General features: G+C 43.1%; 1 protein-coding gene across 1 annotated transcript; it reads left to right on the top strand.

The window, feature by feature from the left end:
• Positions 1 to 14331: 14331 nt before the first annotated feature.
• On the top strand, positions 14332 to 20286 carry npas4a (neuronal PAS domain protein 4a). The gene is made up of 8 exons (XM_063876842.1): positions 14332 to 14826; positions 15178 to 15338; positions 15430 to 15532; positions 15636 to 15945; positions 16063 to 16172; positions 16338 to 16473; positions 16800 to 18580; positions 18686 to 20286. Exons 1-8 carry the CDS (start codon positions 14652 to 14654, stop codon positions 18712 to 18714), a joined length of 2805 nt encoding a protein of 934 aa, XP_063732912.1. The 5' UTR covers positions 14332 to 14651; the 3' UTR covers positions 18715 to 20286.
• Positions 20287 to 22207: the final 1921 nt, after the last annotated feature.

Here is a 22207-nt window from a genome sequence, read left to right as displayed (position 1 = left end):
TGTATACAGAGAGTATCTACATACAGCGACTACAGCTTGTAAATAGTGTCCCAACTCTGAAATATGCTGTAGCAGCACCGACTGTTCCTTGGATAACTTGGCATCTTGTGGTGATGAAAAACAAACATGACAGGGCCTGGTGAGGGTGATACAGAGGGTAGTAGGGTAGGGTGTGTGTGTGTGTGTGTGTTCATATTAAGGGCGAGTAGTGGCACAAATCCCCTCACATTTCCTGCTGGATAGAAAGAAAACGTACCAGAGACTGGATTACACTAAAAGGGTCACTGGCCTAGGCGCAAAATGGGTAAGGGGGTGCATGAAGAGATGCAAACGGGCCACAATGATGTGTAAATAACCACAAAGACACTCAAAATGATCCTAAAGGGATACAAAACGAGCTAAAAACTACGTAAAATGACAACAAAGAGATCAAAACAATGCCATAAAGACACTCCAGATAGCCTCATGCAGAGACAGTGGGCTATCCGACAGGCAGTGTACCATTAGACCTGGCCTAATGTCGCTTTGAGTTGCCTTTAAATCAAATATTCCCCCATCCAACAGCAGACACAGTCTAACCCAGCCTTATATTTACACTGCAATGCTTCACTACAATCATGGCCCAATGACTTCATAGGCAGCTATGAATGCATTTACAAATACCCTCACTGTTTATCTTCCCTAGACCTGATTCACTAAGGCAAAGCACAATATGAAGTAGTGTTAGTGCAGGCTAGTCTACAGGGTAACATTTGGTTGAGCTGTGCCCACATCACTAAGGAGGCTCCACAGACAGTGTGCTGCAGTGTGTCAGAAACACCCCCCTCTTTACCTGCACCCCTACACTCATCAGCGCACAACATTGTGGGGATTTCTGCCCTTAAAAGGTGAATCAGTTAAATACAAAGACAGACCACTACTAAAGAGAGCACTACTCTATTAAGATATCTCGCTTTTGTACTTTTCATCTAAAAATGTCTGCACCAGGAAGGCAGATTACATCATGTATCAAACCCCCAACATCCTTATATTAGAGGGGAAAGACAAAATGGCTGCAGTTTGAAGGAAACAGGAGTGAAGCTCTGCAGCTTCCAATTCTATTTTTACCACCTCAGCTCTTCACTTTGTGTGTTAACTGATTCTCCTGACCGACAAAAAAAATAAGGAAAAAGAGAGAGAGAGGGAGAAAGGGAGAGAGGGGAAAGCCCTTATTTCACAGTCCACTGCTGTTCGCTCCTCCCAGTCCTACACACAAACACACACACCACACACACTCCTCCCATCTGTCCTCACTGGGGGGTGATGACTCACACAGCCTGTTTTATGTAACCAGAGCAGACAGCAGCCACCAGGGGGCAGCAGACATCTCACAGCAGCAGGCCAGGAATAGCAACAACCTGAGGAGAGTGTTGGTTTTATAACCTAATTGACTACTGAGCCTACATTTTCTACAGTTTTTCATACACTTGTACACCTGTGGGAGGAGAAAGTGAAGTCAACTTTATCTACTTTTAACAAATATGTACAATACTGCAAGTGAAAATAGTGTCCTAGCTTTAAAATATGCTGTAGCAGCACAGACCTTTCCTTGCATAACTTGGCATCTTGTAGTGATGAAAAATCAACATGACAGGGCCTGGTGAGGGTGATACAGAGGGCAGTAGGGTAGGAGGGGTGTGTGTGTGTGTGTGTGTGTGTGTGTGTGTGTGTGTGTGTGTGTGTGTGTGTGTGTGTGTGTGTGTGTGTGTGTGTGTGTGTGTGTGTTCAGATTAAGGGGGAGTAGCGGCACAAGTCCCCTGACATCTAGTGTTGGCATTTATTTAGAGAGTCTGAAATGGGACAACACTGTCACGGAGGGACTATTAGCTAAGGGGCCAAATGGGTCAGAGGGTCATGAAGAGATGCAAGCTGACCACAAACAGAAGCAAGTCGACTACAGACTCACTCAAAAATAACAACAAAGAGACACAACATGAAACAACAAAAATACTCAAAATATCCCCAAAAGCTAAAGATCTACAAGTGGGCGCAAAATGACCATGACCGGATGCAAAACGACCTAAAAGAAACTCAGAATAGCAGCATAGAGACGCAGAATGACAACAAAGATAACCTGTTATAAAATGACAACAAATGACTTAAAACAGACACACGAGGACTTCAAACACAGCCCAAACAAACAGAAAAAGATGCAAAATGATTGTATTTGTTCAAATACAATCCCCTCTCTCAAATAAAGCATTTGTGCTGTATGTCTGTGTCTCTGTTTATGTGTTTGTTTGTGTCACTGTGTCTGTGAGTGTGTGTTTGTGTAAGATGTGGGTGTGTACATAGAAGAGCATGTGTTGGAGAGTGGCAGTGCCCACACAGACGAGTGGGAGGAGTGTTTAGGGAGCAGAGAGGAGTGCTGGAGCGCCCGGTCATCGTCTGTTTTTGCCAACTTTTGTGGAGTATGATCTAATTTCTGGGCAAGCTGTGCCCCACGGGCCCCAGTGGGTGATGGCATGGGACCGGCAGTGGCGAAACTAAGGCCCATGTGAGGCCAGAGGGCACCAGTACGACGGCACAAACATGGAGGACAGATAAAACACGTTTCAATGTTACATAAATCCTGTTCTGTCCCTCAGTTTAGTGCAATGACGGAGGAGCAATCTGTTCCCCAAGTCTTACGCTTTGATCTCCTCCTATTGAATTACAAAAACCTCTCCATGCCTCCCCCCTGCACTACACCACAATGCAGGTATTATATTTATGAATGAGAGTGCGAGGTGGAGTGTCATTTCCCTCCACCCACACAGCCCCCAAGCTCTGAGATTAGTTCATTAACGAAAAGAGCGGGCTGTGGAATCTGTGCGACATTAAAAACAGGCTGCACAATACAAAGAGGGCCGGTGACTAGGGAGTGTAAATTAGTGAGGGCATGAGGCAGGAAATGGCCCTCTCTTCTGAATATTGATGTACAGCACAGATATATGGTGAGAGGGTGATCAGAGGGGGAGGTGAATTTCACAAGAAGAAAACAATCTCACCAGGGGCCTTTTTATAAAATAAGACTACTGACATTTCATCCTTAATGTTTTGCAAATATTATTTCAAACTTTGTTTTTCCATAGAAACATCAATAAATATAAAAAAAATTCATTCATTCCGATTGCAAATTGAGGTGGATCTTGAGTCTTTATTCTCTCAATAATCCTTGAACTACAGCAGACTGCACTACCTCCATCAACCAGAGTGGAGGAAAGAAACAGAGAAATGGTTAAACATCGAGTCCCTGTCTCCTTACATGGCAGTAAGAATAAAATGATGAGCAATATGTTTTCAGTTTAACACATTCATATTTCAAACTTTATTTCTGTATCTATAAGACCATTAATGAAATCCACAATTAATCAGAAGACCAAACTTAATTAAAAAAAACAAGAAGAAGCTATACTAAACATGTCCAGGATAACGATGTTTTATATAAATAAATATTCACTTTTATATAAATAATTGGATTCACAGTTTGAAATCAGTTAAAATGATCACATTTTGCATTTATTCAACATTTGTTTTACACATTTAAAGAGAACAAACTGTATACTGCCCTCAGGTTCCTATTTGTTCCCTTTATATTATATTTTGATTATATTATATTTATATTTTTAAAACAGAGAACACAGGGATTTTAGTCTGCACACAAACCTATATAACAAGAAAGGGAAAATCCCAAAAACCCCTTTAATTTAAAACAGTGGCTGACCAAACTTGGTTAACAGTATTAACCAATGTATGTGGACCAATAAACTGACCAATAAAGTAAAGAAACGTTTATTTTAATCTACTTGGACTTAAAAGTTTGCCTTTCTAACAGGATGAATATATTTCCAAACATAATGTCTTTTGTCTTTGTATTGTTTAGAAATAGATCCTTTGGGATGTTCTTGTTATTGTTTCTAATATGAACACTCAGAGAAATCACACAGGAGCTCTAATGTGATATGCTCAATAAATTCCCCCGCTGTAATTCAACAGGAGTCATTTCTTGTTAGCTCTGGAAATAATTAGCTTATCACTCCAGTCCAATTACAGGTTCAATTGCTGCGCATGTTCATTACCTCGGGTCAGTGTAATCTTCTATAAACACCCTGGGAATTTAGTGCTGCGAGCAGGATATTATGTCACATGTTAAATTAAATTAATGACTGTTCAGGTGTCTGCAAAGATGGCAGCATGTACTCTAAATGAAAATAAGAGATGCATCTTGCCCTAACTTTGTCAAACAAACAAAAGTTAAGCCGAGCTACTCGACTACATGAGGGCCTTGGACATGTTTATATAAGGCTCTAAGCTAAACCTTAGCCACGCCTACTCTACCTTCAATTTTCTTTACTCATTGCGTAAATGTGGTTACCAAGAAACGACGACGTGTTGCTATGGGTGTGTGGGTGTATAGCAGCAAAAGGGACCTATGCTGAAAAGACATTCAGCCCTGAGAAAAATAACAGAAGTGAAAAAATGAAAGGTATGTGAATTGCAGGCAGTGGACGCTGGAGAGGAATTTTCTGAATCACAAACACACACACCGATTGTGTGAAAGATTTTTAGGCTGTGACTTTGAGAGGACAAGAAGGTAGTAGTCAGATCCTTTCCTGAAGTAAAAGTACTAACACAACAATGTTTTCATTATTCTATACGCTCTCTTGTTGTCAACACAGCCTCTTCTAATATACTGTTCCTCTCACATACGGATTTATTTTACCACAGCAAACAAAAGGAAAACATGTTTTTTACTGATCACTTTTATATTCTCCTATATATTACAACATATACTCATACATCATAATTAATATTGATTTATAAACATGTCAAGACATTGTTTCTTATTATGAAGAACTTAAAATACCGTTTGCAGACATCTTATTTTCTGTCTGATATTCTATACCTAACTGCTGCTATGCAATAAGTATACAAAATCCAGATGCTACATCCATGCATGGTCGTTTTTTCATTTTGAATTGTATGTGCACTGTGTGTACAGTGTATATTATGACTATTTACATTACTTTTCATTTCTGTTTATATATTTTCCTCTATAGATATATTTATATACATGCTGATAAGAGGAGTGTATTTTAACATGAAACACAAAGTATTGTGTCTTATCCTTCGTTGTTCAGGTAACATTTTGATCTGCAATTAAGTTGGAAAATGAAGTAATAAGCAGTACATTATTTCACTCAGACAATAGAGAATACAAATGGTGCACAGGAACATGTACTTATTTAAGATTACTCACATATCTCCCCTCCTATTAAAAAAACAACCGACCTGTAATACCAACAAACATCAGCAACAGGCAATCAAGAGAGCACGATATTTCCGAACCTGCTTTTTATAGGCAATTTTAATGCTAATTAAAGCAATATGATATCTAATAAAAGGCAGTTTTCCGGGAAAAAAAGGCTTTTCTAAAACCTGTTATGTGTTTTCCAGCTTGTTGACACCTTACAGGTCTTGTTTGTGTCATTTTGTGTTTTTTGAAGAGCTATAGATAGAGAGAAATAAAAATAATGAACGAGCCACAGTAATTGACCCCATCCATTCAGGAATCAGCCCAGAATATGAATCAGGTAAATATCCAGGACAATAAAAGGGGGATAATAATAGTTATATAAGGGAAGTCATGTGATCTCTATCATAACGAAGGGTCAATATACAAGTATTTTAGATTTATTTTGAGCACGGACTCAAGGGAAAAGAGTGCAAGGTACAAATATGGTTTAGTGGCTGATGTGAAGCCCATTCAGCACATCTGCTCCTCCCTCGCTCTCATCAACCCACTCTGCGTTTGTTATGCAACAGCTCGCTCTATCTGCTCTTCTTCAGCATATACGTCTGGGTGTTAAAATAAAGCCAAACGTACGTCCAGGTATCAGGCCTGCTGTTTTCTTTTGTCTTTGATCTGTCGTCCACCTTTTATCTGAAATTGACGCTGAGAGTTAATTGAAAGGAGTGAGGCAAACAAAGAAGGAAAAAAAGGGGGGAGAGAAACGGGGGAGAGGGAGTCTCAATGAAAGATCTGCTGCTCGGAGGTCTCTCGTGATGTAACACATCTACATCACGTCACCATGGCAACCCCGCATCGGCACCAAGTTACTGAGGGGAGAAAGAGTGTGTGTGTGTGTGTGTGTGTGTGTGTGTGTGTGTGTGTGTGTGTGTGTGTGTGTGTGTGTGTGTTGGTATGTTACAGTAGAGCCTCTGCATGTGTCCACATGGAGAGAAACACATGTGGATAACATCACTTGATAATAAGGATACGCATTCTCTGAAAATGTATAAAAATGAATGCAAACAGGTTGAAAAAAAGTACTTCTTGTGTATTCGATTGATTCAATGTATTCTGATCTTATCCTTGAGCACAGACACATGTTCCATCTCAAGTGATGTACAATAAAGCCTTTATAGAAATGTCCTGGCTATTTACCGAGTTATTGTACCCTTGTTCTCCGGCCAGTCTAAGTATAGTCTGAGGAACCTTGGGGAGACAGAATAACTCTGAACAAAACTCAACAGCCCTTGTGAAAAACTTGTGCCCCCTGCTCTGTGCACTGGCTGCTAAAAATAAACTGGATATTGAAGAGAGAAGGTGCAAGGCTACTGGCTTACAAAGCCACGCTGAGAGAAAATGAGGCAGGGAGCGATGGATAAAGGCGGGAGGTGAGGAACAGGAGTGTGGGTGGAGCTGTGTGTGGGTGTTTGTGTCGTTCATATTCACAGGTTGCGTCTGTGTGTCGACGGAGTGGACAGGCTTCAAATCAGACGGCAGAACGAGCTGGTGTGTGAACAGAGCAGCAGATAACATGCATGTTCAAATACCGCAAATACATTGTAGGCATTGTGTTTACACATATGAGCAATTATACTTCGATTTAGAGACTCTTTTTGAAGCCTTGACTAATAAATCTTATCCTATACTACATATCCTGGGTCATTAGAGGGCTGGTGTCATGGCATTGGGTTCAAAAAGTAGGATTCGTCTTCAGCAGTTTGGACCTTTAACATTTATTTTTTTAACTGACCCTGTGTGACAACAAAGAGAAAGTACACTGAACTGAACAAGTGGTCACAACACATATTTTAGAGGTTTCAAGATCATTCATTGAAAAACAAAAAACACTATTAGTTTTACATTATTTCATTTGGTTTTCTGCAAGTTGTTAGTTTTCAATGTAATGTTGATGTCTCCTTTGGCTTGATAATATTTTAAAATTAAGTTAGGATATTGTGATGAGTTACTTTATTCTTCGTAGCATGTGGAACCCTTGTAGTGCTTCATATAAGAAGATTCTGAAAATTGAACTAGAGTTGGAAGTTTAACCGTTACTTGTATTGATGCATTTGGGTTGAGGAAAGTTTAAGAAGCGCTTAACAAAGACAAAAGGGAACGCATAGAAGGTCAACCTGAACTCCAGAGGGTTGAACAACAGAACATCTACCTGTGTATGTATTGGAGATGACTGTGTTTGCATTCACACACACACATGCAGGAGTGTGTGACTAAGTAAATGTGTGCAGCATTGAGCTATACATTGACAGGTGATATTCAATCTCCTGGTTCTAGCTTTTACTATGCGATGCTACAGATATCTCACAATAATGTCCCTCTTCCCGCTCCCCTATACCTCTCTGGTCCCTAAATTTCTCTCTCTTTCCTCCTCAACTCTCCTCTTTACTCCACATCCTCTCGCTCGCTCCCGCCTCGATACAGGAGTGGGAGGTGTTGCTAGGCGACAGATTAGCTCCTTCCTTTCAAGAAGCAGAGCGCAGACCTTGACTCTCTGGGTGTAAAAATAAACAGAAGAAAAGACAGTCTTAGAGGAAAAAGGACAAGAATGTTTCACCCCTGCAAGAGAGCCACACCCTGAAATGACTCCCCCCTCACCCCCCTCACCCCCCACCCCCCCTCTCCTTCACTCTTAACTCGTAACTCTGAAGTAGTCTAGAAATAATTCACTTGCGGTATTTATAGACCCATTTGCATTTGAGATCAACACAATCCATTGCTCACCGTCAGTAAAAGTATTGACATTTTATTTGTTCTAAACTTTCCCAATTCACACTGCGATGATCTTTCCTCTCTGTTCCCTGTGATTCGATGACTAAGGTGGTGCAGGGACATGCTGCTCGTCCCTCATCAGCAGAGTCTGTTCATGCCAACGGCCCGAAACTGTGAAATTCACACCTGTTGGCGACCATACGAGTATGTGTGTGTGTGTGTGTGTGTGTGTGTGAGAACACTCCTACACATCTGCTCCGAGTGTTTGTGGAGGAAAGTGACAGAGAGGCAGTGTTGGTGAATGAGAGTTCAGTAACGACTGAGTGAGAAACCCAGTAAGAGATCTGAATAGTGAGTTTAAGAGGTTAAGCAAGGTAACATGTGCGTAAGTGAATGAGGAAGACAGAACATTAACATATGAGAGAGTGAGGTAATTTGACTGAAAGAGTGAGGGTTTAGGATAACAGAGAAAGGGAATCTGAGTGAATGGGTGAGGATGTGAGAGAGTGAGTAAAGGTGTGGATAACAGAGAGAGTGAAAAGTGAGCAATAATGTGAGTCAAAATTGCAAAAATTGGGTTTGAAATCTGAGTGAATGGGTGAAGGTAGCAACTAAAATGTGTGTGAATGTCGAATAGAGATAGATTATATTACTGTGAGCAGGTGAAGGTGTGAGCGAGTGAATGATTAAAAAGATGAATGTGTTTTTATCAGAAAGAGAAAGAGGGCAGCTGTGTGAGGATAAAGTAAGCAACACATCTTAGTGAATACTGTAGGTGAAGGTGAGGTGAAAGAACAGATTTGAGCGAAAGTGCACAAGTAAGAGTATAGAATTAGTGAGTTTTAGTTGAATCAGCTTTAGTACACTGTATTTAGTGATAATAGTTCATGTTAGCATGCTAATATGCTCAGAGATGGTGAAGATTAAACCTGCTTAAAGAGGCACTTTAATGCGTTACCCCATTCTATCAGTTTTCAGGCAATGGTTTGGCAACGATAACATTTCAAAGTTGCCTCAAGAGTGAGTTTCTCTCCCACACACTCCCCCCCTGCCTGAAACACCTCGATTGGCCTCCTTTTTGTTATAGGGACATCACTATGTAACACTCACTCTTCTATTGGCTAGTGCGCCAACACATTGTTTGCTCTAAGCAGTTGACCAATCACAACAGAGCCAACCAGCTAACTAATAAGAGCAGACTGGGCTATTGTTTTAGAGAGGGTGAAAAGAGAAAAGAGAAAGAGAAAAATAAAGTATTATTTTGATTGACGAAAAATAATCCAACACAGACAGCCCATTGAACATGCACCAGACATGCGTCTATGAATGAGTAACTGAGCAAAGAGTTACTGAGTAAAATATAAGTGAAAAAATGAATGAGTGAGTGCTCTGCTTAATGTGCCTGGATAAATGATTGTGCTGAAGAGAGTTATAAGACTAAATGAGCCTCCACATGAATATTGAGACAAACAGGAGTTTCTGGCACAAAGACGGCCCTCTAATTGGATTCATTTGAGTCCATTTGCTGTCAGGGAGACGAGGCACTCATCCCTCAGACCCTCGCTCTTCATCCATCCGCCTCTCCACAGCCATGTTCATCTGCCTCCCACCTATGATACCAACACTACCCTGTCTCACTATGGCAGAGATTATCATGACAACCACAATAATGGCAGCGCTCGAGACAAGAGAGTTTGTGGGACACCGGGACAGCTTAAGTACCTACGAAACCGCTGGATGGAAAAAAACAAACAACTTTGAGTGTTTTTGTTCCCGAAGCTCCTGCATTAAGATGAGGGCTTTCTGTACCAGGGAAAGTCTGCCAGCACTGTTGAAAAAAATAGGCAATCTTTGAAAAAAACAACATCTTGAAGGGTGAGATTTGTGCTTAGTCATAAATACAGAGAAAATGAGATTCATATGAGCAGCAGTAGACTCAGAGCCCTGCTGTATACAAATAACAGGGAAGCCGTTTCTCCTACTATACCATAAAAACATTGATCTGCAAGATAATGCTCATATTACTTATTAGGTTAAGAGGATTTCTGTTGCAGGGTTATACAATAAAACACTGTGCATCACTGGGTTCCATATATATTTGTAGAACCTGGGGAACTTATCAAATTTATCCATTCTAAACAATTGTCTTTAGCAGCTTAGTGTCTGCTCTGCAGTGTCTTCATATTTGTATTTTGTGCCTCTACTGTGACATGTCTCAATGCTTTAATGTTCAAGAAGTTCTTTATTTTTCTCATACTGCCTGTACTGCAGCACCTCTTTCCACCCTCTGCCTGCTGTTATGTTCATTTACAGGTTTATATTTGTATTTTGAGTGAGTTGCTCATTAGAAAATAATCTCTTATATGGTTAAAGATGTCATTAATTACTCTAATGATGGCCAATATGAGACAAGGTCACAATCCTGCTCACAGGCTGGTTAATGAAGTAGAAGACTAAATGAGGTGTCCACTCAATTTAAAGATTTTTACATTTTTTACATGAAACAAGAATGCTGGAGTCGTTATGTTGATAATGACAGCAAGATGCACGGGACCATTCTGCATACAGCACAGCGCGTGAGAACAATTTGCAACCTTGTGGCAGTGACAGAAACCTAAACGGCAAGATCTGTGGGTGAAAAAACTTAACTCGTTTATCCGATCTATTAGTGAATGGTGAAAGGTTTTTTAAACAAATGCCATGTTGCAATATGAGATCGTTCCTGAGGAAAAGTTTTGAGTGTTTAATGTTTTACTGAATAGCAAGTAGTGTGGGTAGATATAATAAACAACTCTTTATAGTATCACGAATCAAACTCAATCCAACATCATAACCTGCACAGATAAACCAATAACACATGAAATCAAGCCGTAAAAATAAAGACTGAGCGTGTCATAACTGCAGAGTAGGCATCCTAAACCTGAATGAGAGTCTGTTGCTATTTTTTCGTGTTGTTTTTAAAGGGGCCCTATTATGCTTATTTTCAGCCTCATATTTGTATTTTGTGCTTCTACTTTGACATGTTTACACGCTTTAATATTAAAAAAGTGCTTTAGGTGCTTTATTCATCCTTCTGCCTGTAGCACCCTCTTAGGGCGGCAGTGGCTTAGTCTGTAAGGGCTTGGACTTGGGTCCAAAGGGTCGCCAGTTCACATCCCGATTGGACCAAAAAAATGGAGTGAACTGGTAGCTGGAGAGGTGCCAGTTCTCCTCCTGAGCACCGAACCCTGATAGGGGTACCTGCCAGCAACCTTTCCTACAACTGGTGATTGGTCAACTGCTCAGAGATGTCCTGCCCCTTGGCCTATCACAGTACGGTGTGCGGGAGATAAACTCCCTCTGGGGGGAACTTTGGAATTTTTGCCTTTGCAGACCATTTACATGCACACAAACCTATATATTACACTACAGGGAAGGGAAAAACCAATAACAACCTAATACGTTTTTTTTTTTTTACTTGGTGAAAATTGTCCTGAAGGCAGACCAATATTTGTTTTTATTTATTTACAATATATCACACTTTTACTGCACTTTTCAAGTCGAGCAAAGGACAAATTCACTTAGAGCACTCACCAGTGGCACATTGACACCGCTGTATTCATCAGGCACAGAAGGAAGACTGACATCTGGACAATCTTTCACTCAACTCATGCAACTGGGCCAACGATACACTGGAGAAAGAAAAGCATGACTCAACATTAGTCCTTTTAGGGTTGGTTAAAAAATATATATAACAAAGGTTTTGCACAACCTCTGTGCAATGATGTGCCTGTGCCTGTTGCTGTGGTCCTGCCTGATGCTCACCTTACTACTTCTTTGATGGCACCCACAGGATTGTTGACATCCACCTGGATTCATCGTCTTCTTATTTATAGAATGTATTTTCAAGCATTTGGACTACCTATGATGTAAATGTATTATCTTTTAATTTACCCACAACATCTTTTGCACGTCTTTCCATCCTGGGAAAGGGATCCCTCCTGTGTTGTTCTCCCCGACGTTTCTTCAATTTTCTCCCCATTTAACTTTGGGTTTTCTTTGGAAGTTGTTCCTTATCAAGTGTGAGGGTCCAAGGACAGACGGTGTTGTATTCATATACAGTACAAACTAAAAAAAAAAGGCTACTCGAACATGTGATGTGCAGCACTGATCACAAAGGCTTAGGCTATGATGGCAAGAGCTTAAATGAAGATGTACACATTGAAAATAGAGGACATTTTTTGTGAGTAAAAAAAAGGAAATGAATCATTAAGTGTCCTTTAGGTGCAAATGTACAGGAGACTAAATTCTTCTCTGATCTTTTGGTCATAATCTGATACCTTTGGGGAAACGACAATGGAAAAATAAACTATAGAAGAGGAAGCAGAGACGGATGAGTCATCCGATGAGAAATATGAATGAGAAAAAAATCAAAGGAGAAGAAACAGAAAAAGGGAATGAAACAAGTGAAAGCTGAAGCAAGAAGCAGGATGATTCATCAGCGAGCTACTGTGTGCATATTGAAAAAGGCTCAAGAAGGTAAACAGTGGGTCTAAAAATGATCAATATTGGGCCTTGTCCTCTACATTCACCTTCATTTAGTTTTAGTATAACAGATCAGGTTCACTTCAACACAAACACTCACATTTGCGTCACTTGAGGATACATTGCATTGATTCAAATCAGACTAACCCTTATCTTAACCATGAACATAATTAAAGACAAAAACTTGTGTGAAAAAATGTGTTATTTGACATCACATGTGTGTTGGCAGAGGCATGTGTGTGTGTGTGTGTGTGTGTGTGTGTGTGTGTGTGTGTGTGTGTGTGTGTGTGTGTGTGTGTGTGTGTGTGTGTGTGTGTGTGTGTGCGTGTGTTTCTCCCCCGAAGAACATACTACAGATCTATTTTGGGGGGCTACAAGTGAAATCTCCTGATCTATAAATAGGATGATGGGATACGGGGCCGCGCCTCACAGTCCCGTGCGTCGGTCACCGGTAAGATCTATTTTTAGAAACAGCACGGATTACCTCACGTGATGCTGGTGACGGGTTTGCAGTTTGCGAAATAGCGGCTGATATTTGCGCGCGGGTCTATTTATTCATGAATGCCATTCGTGAAAATGACTTCACTCTTCATTGAGGTTTTTTTTAACATCATCCTTGTAAGTTTAAACAGAGAAGTTGCTGGTGTCTTACTGCTCAGGCTGGCCAGCTTTTTGTGCTGTTTCTTTCAGTATGTGCAAATGGTCATGCTCTGCTGACTGCCAATCTGTATTGTTGTACTCAAACTCACAATCTTCAAAGCCATTATTTTCAGAAACGCCTGTTAATTGTCATTTTAGAGTCTGAAAACGGTATATCGTCCATCACAAGGCAAAGGAGATTTGTCTTCCAAGTATCTAGAAACCTGGTTTACGTCAGTTGAAGATCATATTAAACATAGATTGAAAACATGCATGTCAAAATTGAGAAAACAACGTTAACCAAATGCTATAGATTGCTTGGAAATAAAAATACGAGATTGCAGTGATGAAAATATAGGAACTTGCGCAGCAGCAAAATATTGAGGCATATTTTCTGTAGGTGGATGCATCCATTACTGTTTCAGCAGCTTAGGAATCATTTCCATTCATAAAAGGCGATATAGATGCTGCAATGTGAAACAGCATCAGCAGCCATGTCCTCCTGCGTGTTGCATCCACTGTTATCAATCTAACATGTTTATAATATTGACAGTTAATGTGGTTAAACTGAAATGAGTAAATTGCACCGAACAAGCACATGTCTTGTTTATCGACTGCTCCGGGGAAAACACTCGGGAACGGGTACCTCGATCAGGTGCCAGACATATAAACACAGAGATCTCTTTAGTATTCAACGCAGTCTCTCCATCCTCCCCTCTTCCTCCCCTGGACCCATCCCCTCCCTCCTCCTCAAATACACCGGAGTCCGGTGACTCCGTTTACGTTTTACTCTCGCTCCGCCCCTTACTCGGTTTTGTCCAAATCGGGCTTTTTGCGTCGCCGGAGCTCCCGATTTCAGACCTACGTCATCACCGAGTAGAGGGAAGAGCTGACGTCGGAGGAGAGTCACCGAGAGGAGAGGGCACACGGGAGGGAGGGGGGAGAGCCTCTCCATTGCTTACACTGATATGAGAAATATCTATCCCCCTCGGCCCCCCTTTCCTCACCCCCTCCCTCCGTTTTACGTCGGTGTTGGTGCGTTGGGAGCCCCCTACTTAGGCGGAGTCCCAGGCTATATAAGTAACTGGCGAGCAGAGTCCCTCAACCAGATTTACAGGTTCCGGACTTCTGAGAGACGGCTACCACAGCCTTCACTCCGAGAGGGGGGATAGACATCTAGCAGCCGGCCAGCATCCGAGTCGGACGCTGTGGCGGAGCTAAAGCAGAAGGAGACAGGACAGGAGAAGGTTTTAAAACCTTTCTCTGGAAAACAGAAACACAGCTGAGATGAAAGTCCAATAACAAATATTTCCCCCCACTTGTACAACCTGTCTCTTAACACACCTCGGGGACAGGGCAGCCGAGGCACACCGACCACACTCTGCTCGCAGCTCTCCTAACTCACATCTGGAGGAATTTGGACAGATCACCGCAACCACCGGCCACAATGTACCGCTCAACCAAAGGAGCTTCTAAGGCTCGACGGGACCAGATCAACGCCGAGATCCGGAACCTGAAGGATTTGTTGCCCATATCTGATGCAGATAAAGCGCGGCTCTCATACCTGCACATCATGTCACTAGCCTGCATGTACACCAGGAAATCCGTCTTCTTCACTCAAGGTAAGAATAAAAAGACCTGTTGATGAATCTCATGTGCTGCATAGACAGACTCTCACAGTGATGGATCAACAAGTGTTTTAGGGGTACCGGGGGAAATTTGGGATAGCTCTCATTTAAGGACAAACTGTAGATATGTGGGTGATTTATTTATCGACATTATCTCATAAAAGCGTTTAATTGCAGTTTTTCGCTTTCCGGGGTGCTGAAATGCTTCAGCGCCGTAAACGCTGCCACGCCACTGTCCATGGTGCTTAAACACACTGCAGCTACTGTTAGGCTTTATTGCAGAGATCAGATATTATATTTAGAGGTGTGTTAACACAATCTTGTTCTGTGTCTTTCTACCTAAAGCGGGGACTGCTGCTAGTCTCGAGGAGTGCGCAAGGTTTCTGTCTTTCCACGAGCTGTCAGAGCTGACGCAGGCCCTGCCGGGTTTTCTGATGCTGGTGACCGGGGAAGGAAAGCTCCTGTACCTGTCAGATAGCGTCTCCGAGCACCTCGGACACTCCATGGTGAGTCTTTCGAAATTATGCGTTGTTCAGTAAAGGGAATATTCTGTCTCTTCTTCGGGCTTTATAAATAACTTGTCTGTGTGTTTTTTAGGTGGATCTTGTGGCACAGGGAGACAGTGTTTATGATATCATCGATGCCTCAGATCACTTTATCATGAGGAGCAACCTGTCAGTCTCCACCTCACTTGAGACGGGTAAGACAAACATACAATTGATATTTATTTATTCACCAAATGCGTGTTTGGATATGATTTTGTTAAATAACCCCCCCCCCCCCTTTATTTTTCTCCCCCACAGACCGTCTCTTCCGCTGCCGTTTCAACACATCCAAGTCCGTGAGGAGGCAGAGTGCTGGGAACAAGCTGGTTCTGATCCGGGCTCGCTGCCTCTCTCCCCCCTCCGCCTCCCTTGCTGCCGGCACATACTGGACCGCCAACACAGTGTGGGTGTGTTTCTGCTCCCCTCTGGAGCCCCACCCAAGCCGCTCCGGCCCCGGGGCAGATCGGGAGTCCACCTCCACCCCTCCTCCGGCTGACACCAACTTGTTCCTGCCCTGCTTCCACTCCCAGCACTCCCGGGACATGAGGCTGCAGACTGCCCAGCACAGGTGAGCCCCTCAAAAACACAGCAGCTCTACCTGTTGCTTTAATATTGACTTTAACCTGGTTATGAGTTGGGTAAACAATTACCTTGCTAACACGTCACCTCCCACTCTCTCCCACAGTGTGAGCGCCTATCTCGGCTTTGATGTGACAGATTTGCGCTCCTGTTCCTGGTACAGCCTCCTCCACCCACAGGATCTGTCACATGCCTCCGCTCAGCACCGCAGCCTATGTAAGTGTACTCTTCTTCACGGATAGTTACAACCATGCAATGCCCACACAATTTTACACACACACACATCGTGCCCACCGGCACATCCACGCAGTAAAAACACAATCTGATGATTAATAGGATTACGAACCGATGCCAACTTGTGCTGTGTTTGTTGCTCCACAGTGAGAGAGGGAGGAGAGGGCAGAGCTGAGATGGTGGTGCGTGTGCAAGCCCAGGACCAGTCGTGGGTTTGGATCTACATGGTGCTTCAGCTGCAGCCTGGAGAAATCCCCATCAGCAGCAACAACTACATCATCAGGTATTTACATTTTAAACCCCCAGTGGTGAAAGTATTGTATTGTACTTGAGTGCACTTTTGAGGTACTTGAATGAGAGTATTTCCATATTGCACTTATACAATTCTACTCTACATTTCAGAGACTTTTGAACTTACGTATAACTCCAATACACTTATCTGACAGATTAAGTAACTTTAAAGATTATGCATATACTTTGACATAACTTACATTTTGAAATCAGGACTTTTACTTGTAACAGACTATTTATTCACTGTGGTATTGCTGAAAACAGCCAACAACTCCATCCTAACCCCCTGTTCCTCCTCTGTTTCTTCTCCTCTCTCAGTGAGTCTGAGGCGTGGTCAGTGCGTCAGCAGCTCAGCTCGGAGGCGACTCAGTTGACTCTGGTTCTGAGCAGCGGCACCTCTCAGCAGGAGGGTCTGAGCCTCCAGTCTCCAGAAACCCTGTCCAGCCCGGATCAGGTCTTCACCCCAGGCAGCAGCGGCCTGTCCGCCCAGTCATTTGACTTCAGCACCGCTGGCTGCAGCGTGGGCTCCTCTGATGAGCGCGGGAGCTCTGCAGCGGAGGCCATGCAGCTGGAGGGAGATCCCCGCTCCAGCATCTCCTCTCTGGAGGAAGACAGCTTCTTCCAGCAGCATCCCCCAGAAAGCCCCTCGACTGCTTCCTCACCAACCCCAGTCACTGTTGAAACAGTAGCAGACTTAGACTTTTTGACCCAGAACATCCTCCTGCCGCCATCCTTCCAGCTCGACCCCCCTCTGCCAGCTCTCCCCCTGCCACTCCCCCCTGTCTCCACCTCACAAGCTCAGCAGCAGACCAAAGAGTTTGTGTGCACACCACCCTACACACCCCACATTGTTGGGTCCAACTTTCCCTTCGGTGAGCCCCTCTTCAGCTTTGATCCGGCTGGAACTACCACTCCTCCTCCTTCTGCGACAACAGCCACCTCCACCACCTCGATGGCCCCAGCAGCTTCTTCCTCAGACCCCCCTACTACGGCCACAAGCCCATCTCCCCCAACAGCTTTGTCCACCAAGCTCCCCCTCACCCTTTCCACTACATCCACTGACTTCCTGTTCCCCATCGAGCACGGCAGTGGTGCTCTGTACGAGAAACTCCCCCCCACGCCCGACAGTCCTGGGGACGGTGACTGCACAGTGATGACCCTGCCCGAGGTTCGGGGTCCGCTGTATGTAGATGTTCCACTTGGGCCCCTCCAGTGTCCCCCCGAGGGCCTCCTCACCCCTGAGGCGTCACCCGGTAAATACCCCTGCCTCTCCTTCTTCTCCCTGGAGAGAGAGAGGGAGAAGGAGAGGGCAGAAATCTCCCTCTTAGCTCAGCACATCAGCTCCCTGGCAGAGGGCTTCTACCTGGATCCCCTCCTGTCCAAACTCTCTCCTCCATCCATGTCACCCTCTTCCGCCCCTCCCTCCCCCTTCCTGTCACCTGCCGTAGAAACTGCTGATGATGTTGATTCGGGTCACATGCTTAGGGAGTTTTATCCCATCAAAGCATGGAGAGGCCTGGACATTCCCATGTTCCTCGACGATGACGCCTCTCTGTTTGAAGAGAGCATCTTAGAAACCCTACTCCAAGACACCTTCGTTGCTCCCCAATCCCCCGGCCTCACTTCCTCCCCCTCCCCTATGCCCAACCCCTCCAGCCCACTCTCTCCTCAAACCCCAGTGTGCTGGCGCCAACCCTCCCAGTTTGAGGGAGCGAGCCACTTCTGTAGCGTCCAATCGGCGCAATGTAACTCCACGGCCGGGTGCGGGGCGACTGCGGCTGCTGAGGCCAGGGTGATGGCGGAGGGTGAGGGGCTGGCGGAGGAAGCAATGGAGATTGAGGTGGTGTCATCTCCTGTGTCTTCCTGCTCCTCCATCCCAGCTTCCCCTCCCCTCATCCTCACTTCCTCCCCCAGCCCCGCCACCTCCACGCCCATCGCCTCGCCTGTGCCCGCTGTGTCTTGCAATCAGTCCCTCCTGGAGGAACTGGCTGTCCTGGAACCCATGTTTGGGGCAGGTGCCTCGATCGCCCCTGGCTTAGGGCAACAACCTGAGTTGTATCAACTCCAATGTCATCCATCGCCACAGTGCTTCCATAAAGGTGAGAATCTGTCTGCTTTATATATATTTTTCATTATCTTTAAGTGAAAAAACCTTTCAGAAATTTCAGAAACTAACATCCTCTTCCTCTCTTTGTGTCTTTCAGATGGGAGTGGAAGTGTTCCTCCGTTCTAAAATAAGTCTGTGACTTACTTCATTAAGTATGGCATATTGTCATATTTTGTGGAGCCCCTTTTACTGCAAAGTAAAAAATGATTAAGTGTATAAATATACATAATGTATATACAACTTAAGGACTTTAACTCCTACATGTCTCTTAAGAACAAAGATTGGCTTTATATTTTTGTTCAGTCATTAATCTGTATACTATTTCAAAACTTGTGCAACATTTACATGATGGTTCGACCACATGGACTCATAACTGACTGGGTTTTGAGTCCATGTGGCGTCTTCAGCTTCTCTGTGACACGAGCTTCAGATATGATCAGAAAGAGAAACCTCTCTGAACTTGTAAGCGCTGTTTAACTTCCAGATGCGCATTTGTATTCACTCGTAGTGAAAAATCTGTTGTGAACAAAAAAAATAAAACTTCTTGCTATTTCAATAGAGAGATGAATTATAGCACTTTTGCCTGACATGCAGCGATGCAAACTCAAATCTCAAATGTATTGGAAGTCAAATGTTTACAATTTTCCAACGTCCATAGGATGACCACTACTTGTACATCAAGATAAGGGCTCTTCAGAGCCAGTACAGCTCTGATTCGATAACACTCTTCCTCTTAGCCTTAAAGGCAACATCTAAACTAACTCATTAATAGTTAATGAACTTTAAACCAGACATACTTTGAGCTTTGAGTTTGCGGCTTCAAACCTTTAACGTTTCCTATTTATCTCTCCATCTAAAATCTTGTGTATCATTGTGATGTGCAAACAAAAAAGACAAACATGTGCGGAGATCCTGGCATGTGAAGATCTCGAGGATGTTGAAGGTGTCCAGTGCTTTACGAGATGAAACACCGAGCAAGAAATTGTCTGGAAGTTTACCGGAGCTCTGATCATGCTACTAATCCACTGCTTTCTTCGTACTGTACATTAGACTCTGAATGTGGGCTCTTCAGGTCCCCGCTGGCCTGAGGACAGTCGGCTGGATATTGTTGCAGCATCAATATTTGCAATGCTGGCAGCTTATAGCGGCTCCTGTGTGCCTGACACAGCCCTGACCTGCTGAACTCTGAACTCTTTATCAAGTCCATTCAACATGGACATTTACATCGTTGCTCCACTGGAGCGCGGTGTACTGAGGCACAATTGACTATGTGAATGAGCGATTCTTCTTTTTTGAGAGGGGTTAGAATACAAAAGTTTTGTTTTAAAAAATGAAAATAGGGATGGGGTGCTATTTCTATTCAGTTACTAAGCGACACGGGTTGAGAATGGTACTATTCCCATGGTGTCGACATGCTCACGTAGAGTTGTCTACGGTCAAGTAAAGGATTGATTCCTACGTTCTAGCTATTCAAGGCTAAGTTAATATACATGTGTAAAATTACTATACTGTATGTGTGATATTTGAAAAACATGTTATTGCATATGCATTATGTCTGTGGATATAGGCATATGTTCTTTTCAGAAAGGTTGTACACATTTGTACATTTGTATGAAACGGCTATTGGTCTGTATATAGAGAGAGAGATTTTTATTGCATAAGATGGAATATATTGTTAACATCTTACTTACTGCAGAATGGACATTGTGGACCAGTGTTCTATTGTGTTGCTTATAAGTGTATTTGATTGTCATACAAATGCATTTATATTAAAAGTGCTCTTAATGCGAATGATGCATTTGTGTCGTCATAGTCAAGCCCCTTGTTCCTCCCTCGGCCTCCTCATCATCATCATCCCACCATTCCTGCCTGTTTTCCTCCCTCCTCCATTTCTTCCCCTGGAGCGAGTTTCGCTCAGCAACAGCACTGACGCACACACATGACGAGACAGAATGAGACACTATCTGACTCAGACTGACGCACACTCTGGGCATCGAGGTTTTTGCGTGCGAACGTTTGCACGCAGGCAGCCCCCACTTATGATGATGCGCACACACACATAATAGTAGGCAATGTGAGCCCCCTCCTTTCTGCCACCCCTCTTTACAAATCACAGTTGCCCACATTCACTCCATGTACCTGCGACTCCATCAGCGGATGACGCGGTGCGAGACTCCATATATAGGCATTCCTGCCTCCCGTCTATTCTCAGCATCCATTCAGAAGGATCAGAGAAGGGAGGGCTGGAGAAAGAGGGGAGACAAAGGAGGAGTGAGAGGAGGCTAAAATTAGAGGTACAGTAAAGATGATGCTGTCGCCACAGGATTTAGGGGTGAAATAATAATAAAATGATAGAGAAAAATACTCTAATACAATACATTTCTTGAGAATCAGGATAGATAAAGATACAGGATGGCTTTATGGATCCTTTACTGTCAGATGTTATCACCTGTGCCATATAATAAGAATACAAATACATCTTATATTACAGCTAATGACAATAGACTGTAAACATTGTAGAGGTTTTCTGCAAGGGAACATTTTGTACCATCACTCCTTGCTGTTGCTGCTGCAGCGTCTGTGATGGAGTGAAGATGAGCAGGAGGAGGAAGATCTGCTCAGCTTACTGCTGCTCTCTCCTGGCAAAGACACACACTGCACCAGAAAGAAGAAAGTGTGTGTGTTGTGTAAGAGGCCATGTTAGAAAAAGGTTAGGAAGAGGGCAGGTGTAAAGGACATGTGCGCTGAACCAGATAACATAACAGCTGTTATAAATGACACCCTCCAGGGATTACATCAAGGTTAAGTACAAGCAACGCTGAGTGATATGGGGGACATCTAGAGCTGCAAGTAATGATTATTTCATTATCGATTAATCTGACTACTAATTATTTCCTAGATTAATTGTCTATAAAATGGCAGAAGAAAGTCCACTTTAGTGTCCCAAGGTAATGTTTATAATTTCTTGTTTTGTAGAAAAGCTCAAAACCGTATGTCAGCAAAACAGTATAGGCAATTATCTTTAATTAAATATCACCAAATAGTGAAAAATACAAATTGATCCCAGACTCAAAAGTGTCTTCATCAATTGAACAATGGGGAAATGGGGAAAATTGCACATCCTCACGTTTGAAAGGCTGAAAACAGGTAAAGTTGGTGTTTTGGTTCAATAAATTACTTGATTGATTCGAAAAGGATCTATAAAATGATCTTTGACGGCCATGTCAGAAAAGAGGAAGCTGTCCAAGGTACTGAACAGATTAGACAAATAGTCTCCCATCCACTCCATGCTCACAAGAGGACCTTCAGTGACAGACTCATCCCAGCAAGATGCGGCACCTTCCTGTCTGTGGCCGTCAGACGGTTTTACTCCTCGCTCGGAGAGTCAGACACTGAATAAGCTGGCAATGTGCTTTTTATCTTTTTAAGGACATTTTAATTTAATTTGTTTGTTGATATATCTTATTTTGTCTTTTATATTATATAAAACATTGTACTGTATTTCACTTATCATGTTTAGTCATTCACTTTGATAGAGCAATTGCCACAACTGAAAATGTCTCCCCTGGGATTATTTAAGTGTATCTGATTCAGAGAAAAGAAACGAAAAGCAGGGAAT

This window comes from Eleginops maclovinus, chromosome 23 (genome assembly GCF_036324505.1).
Source record: "Eleginops maclovinus isolate JMC-PN-2008 ecotype Puerto Natales chromosome 23, JC_Emac_rtc_rv5, whole genome shotgun sequence".
In the NCBI taxonomy this organism is placed as follows: domain Eukaryota; kingdom Metazoa; phylum Chordata; class Actinopteri; order Perciformes; family Eleginopidae; genus Eleginops; species Eleginops maclovinus.
Note: the sequence above shows the minus strand (reverse complement) of the source record. Positions and strands in the feature narration are given on the sequence as shown.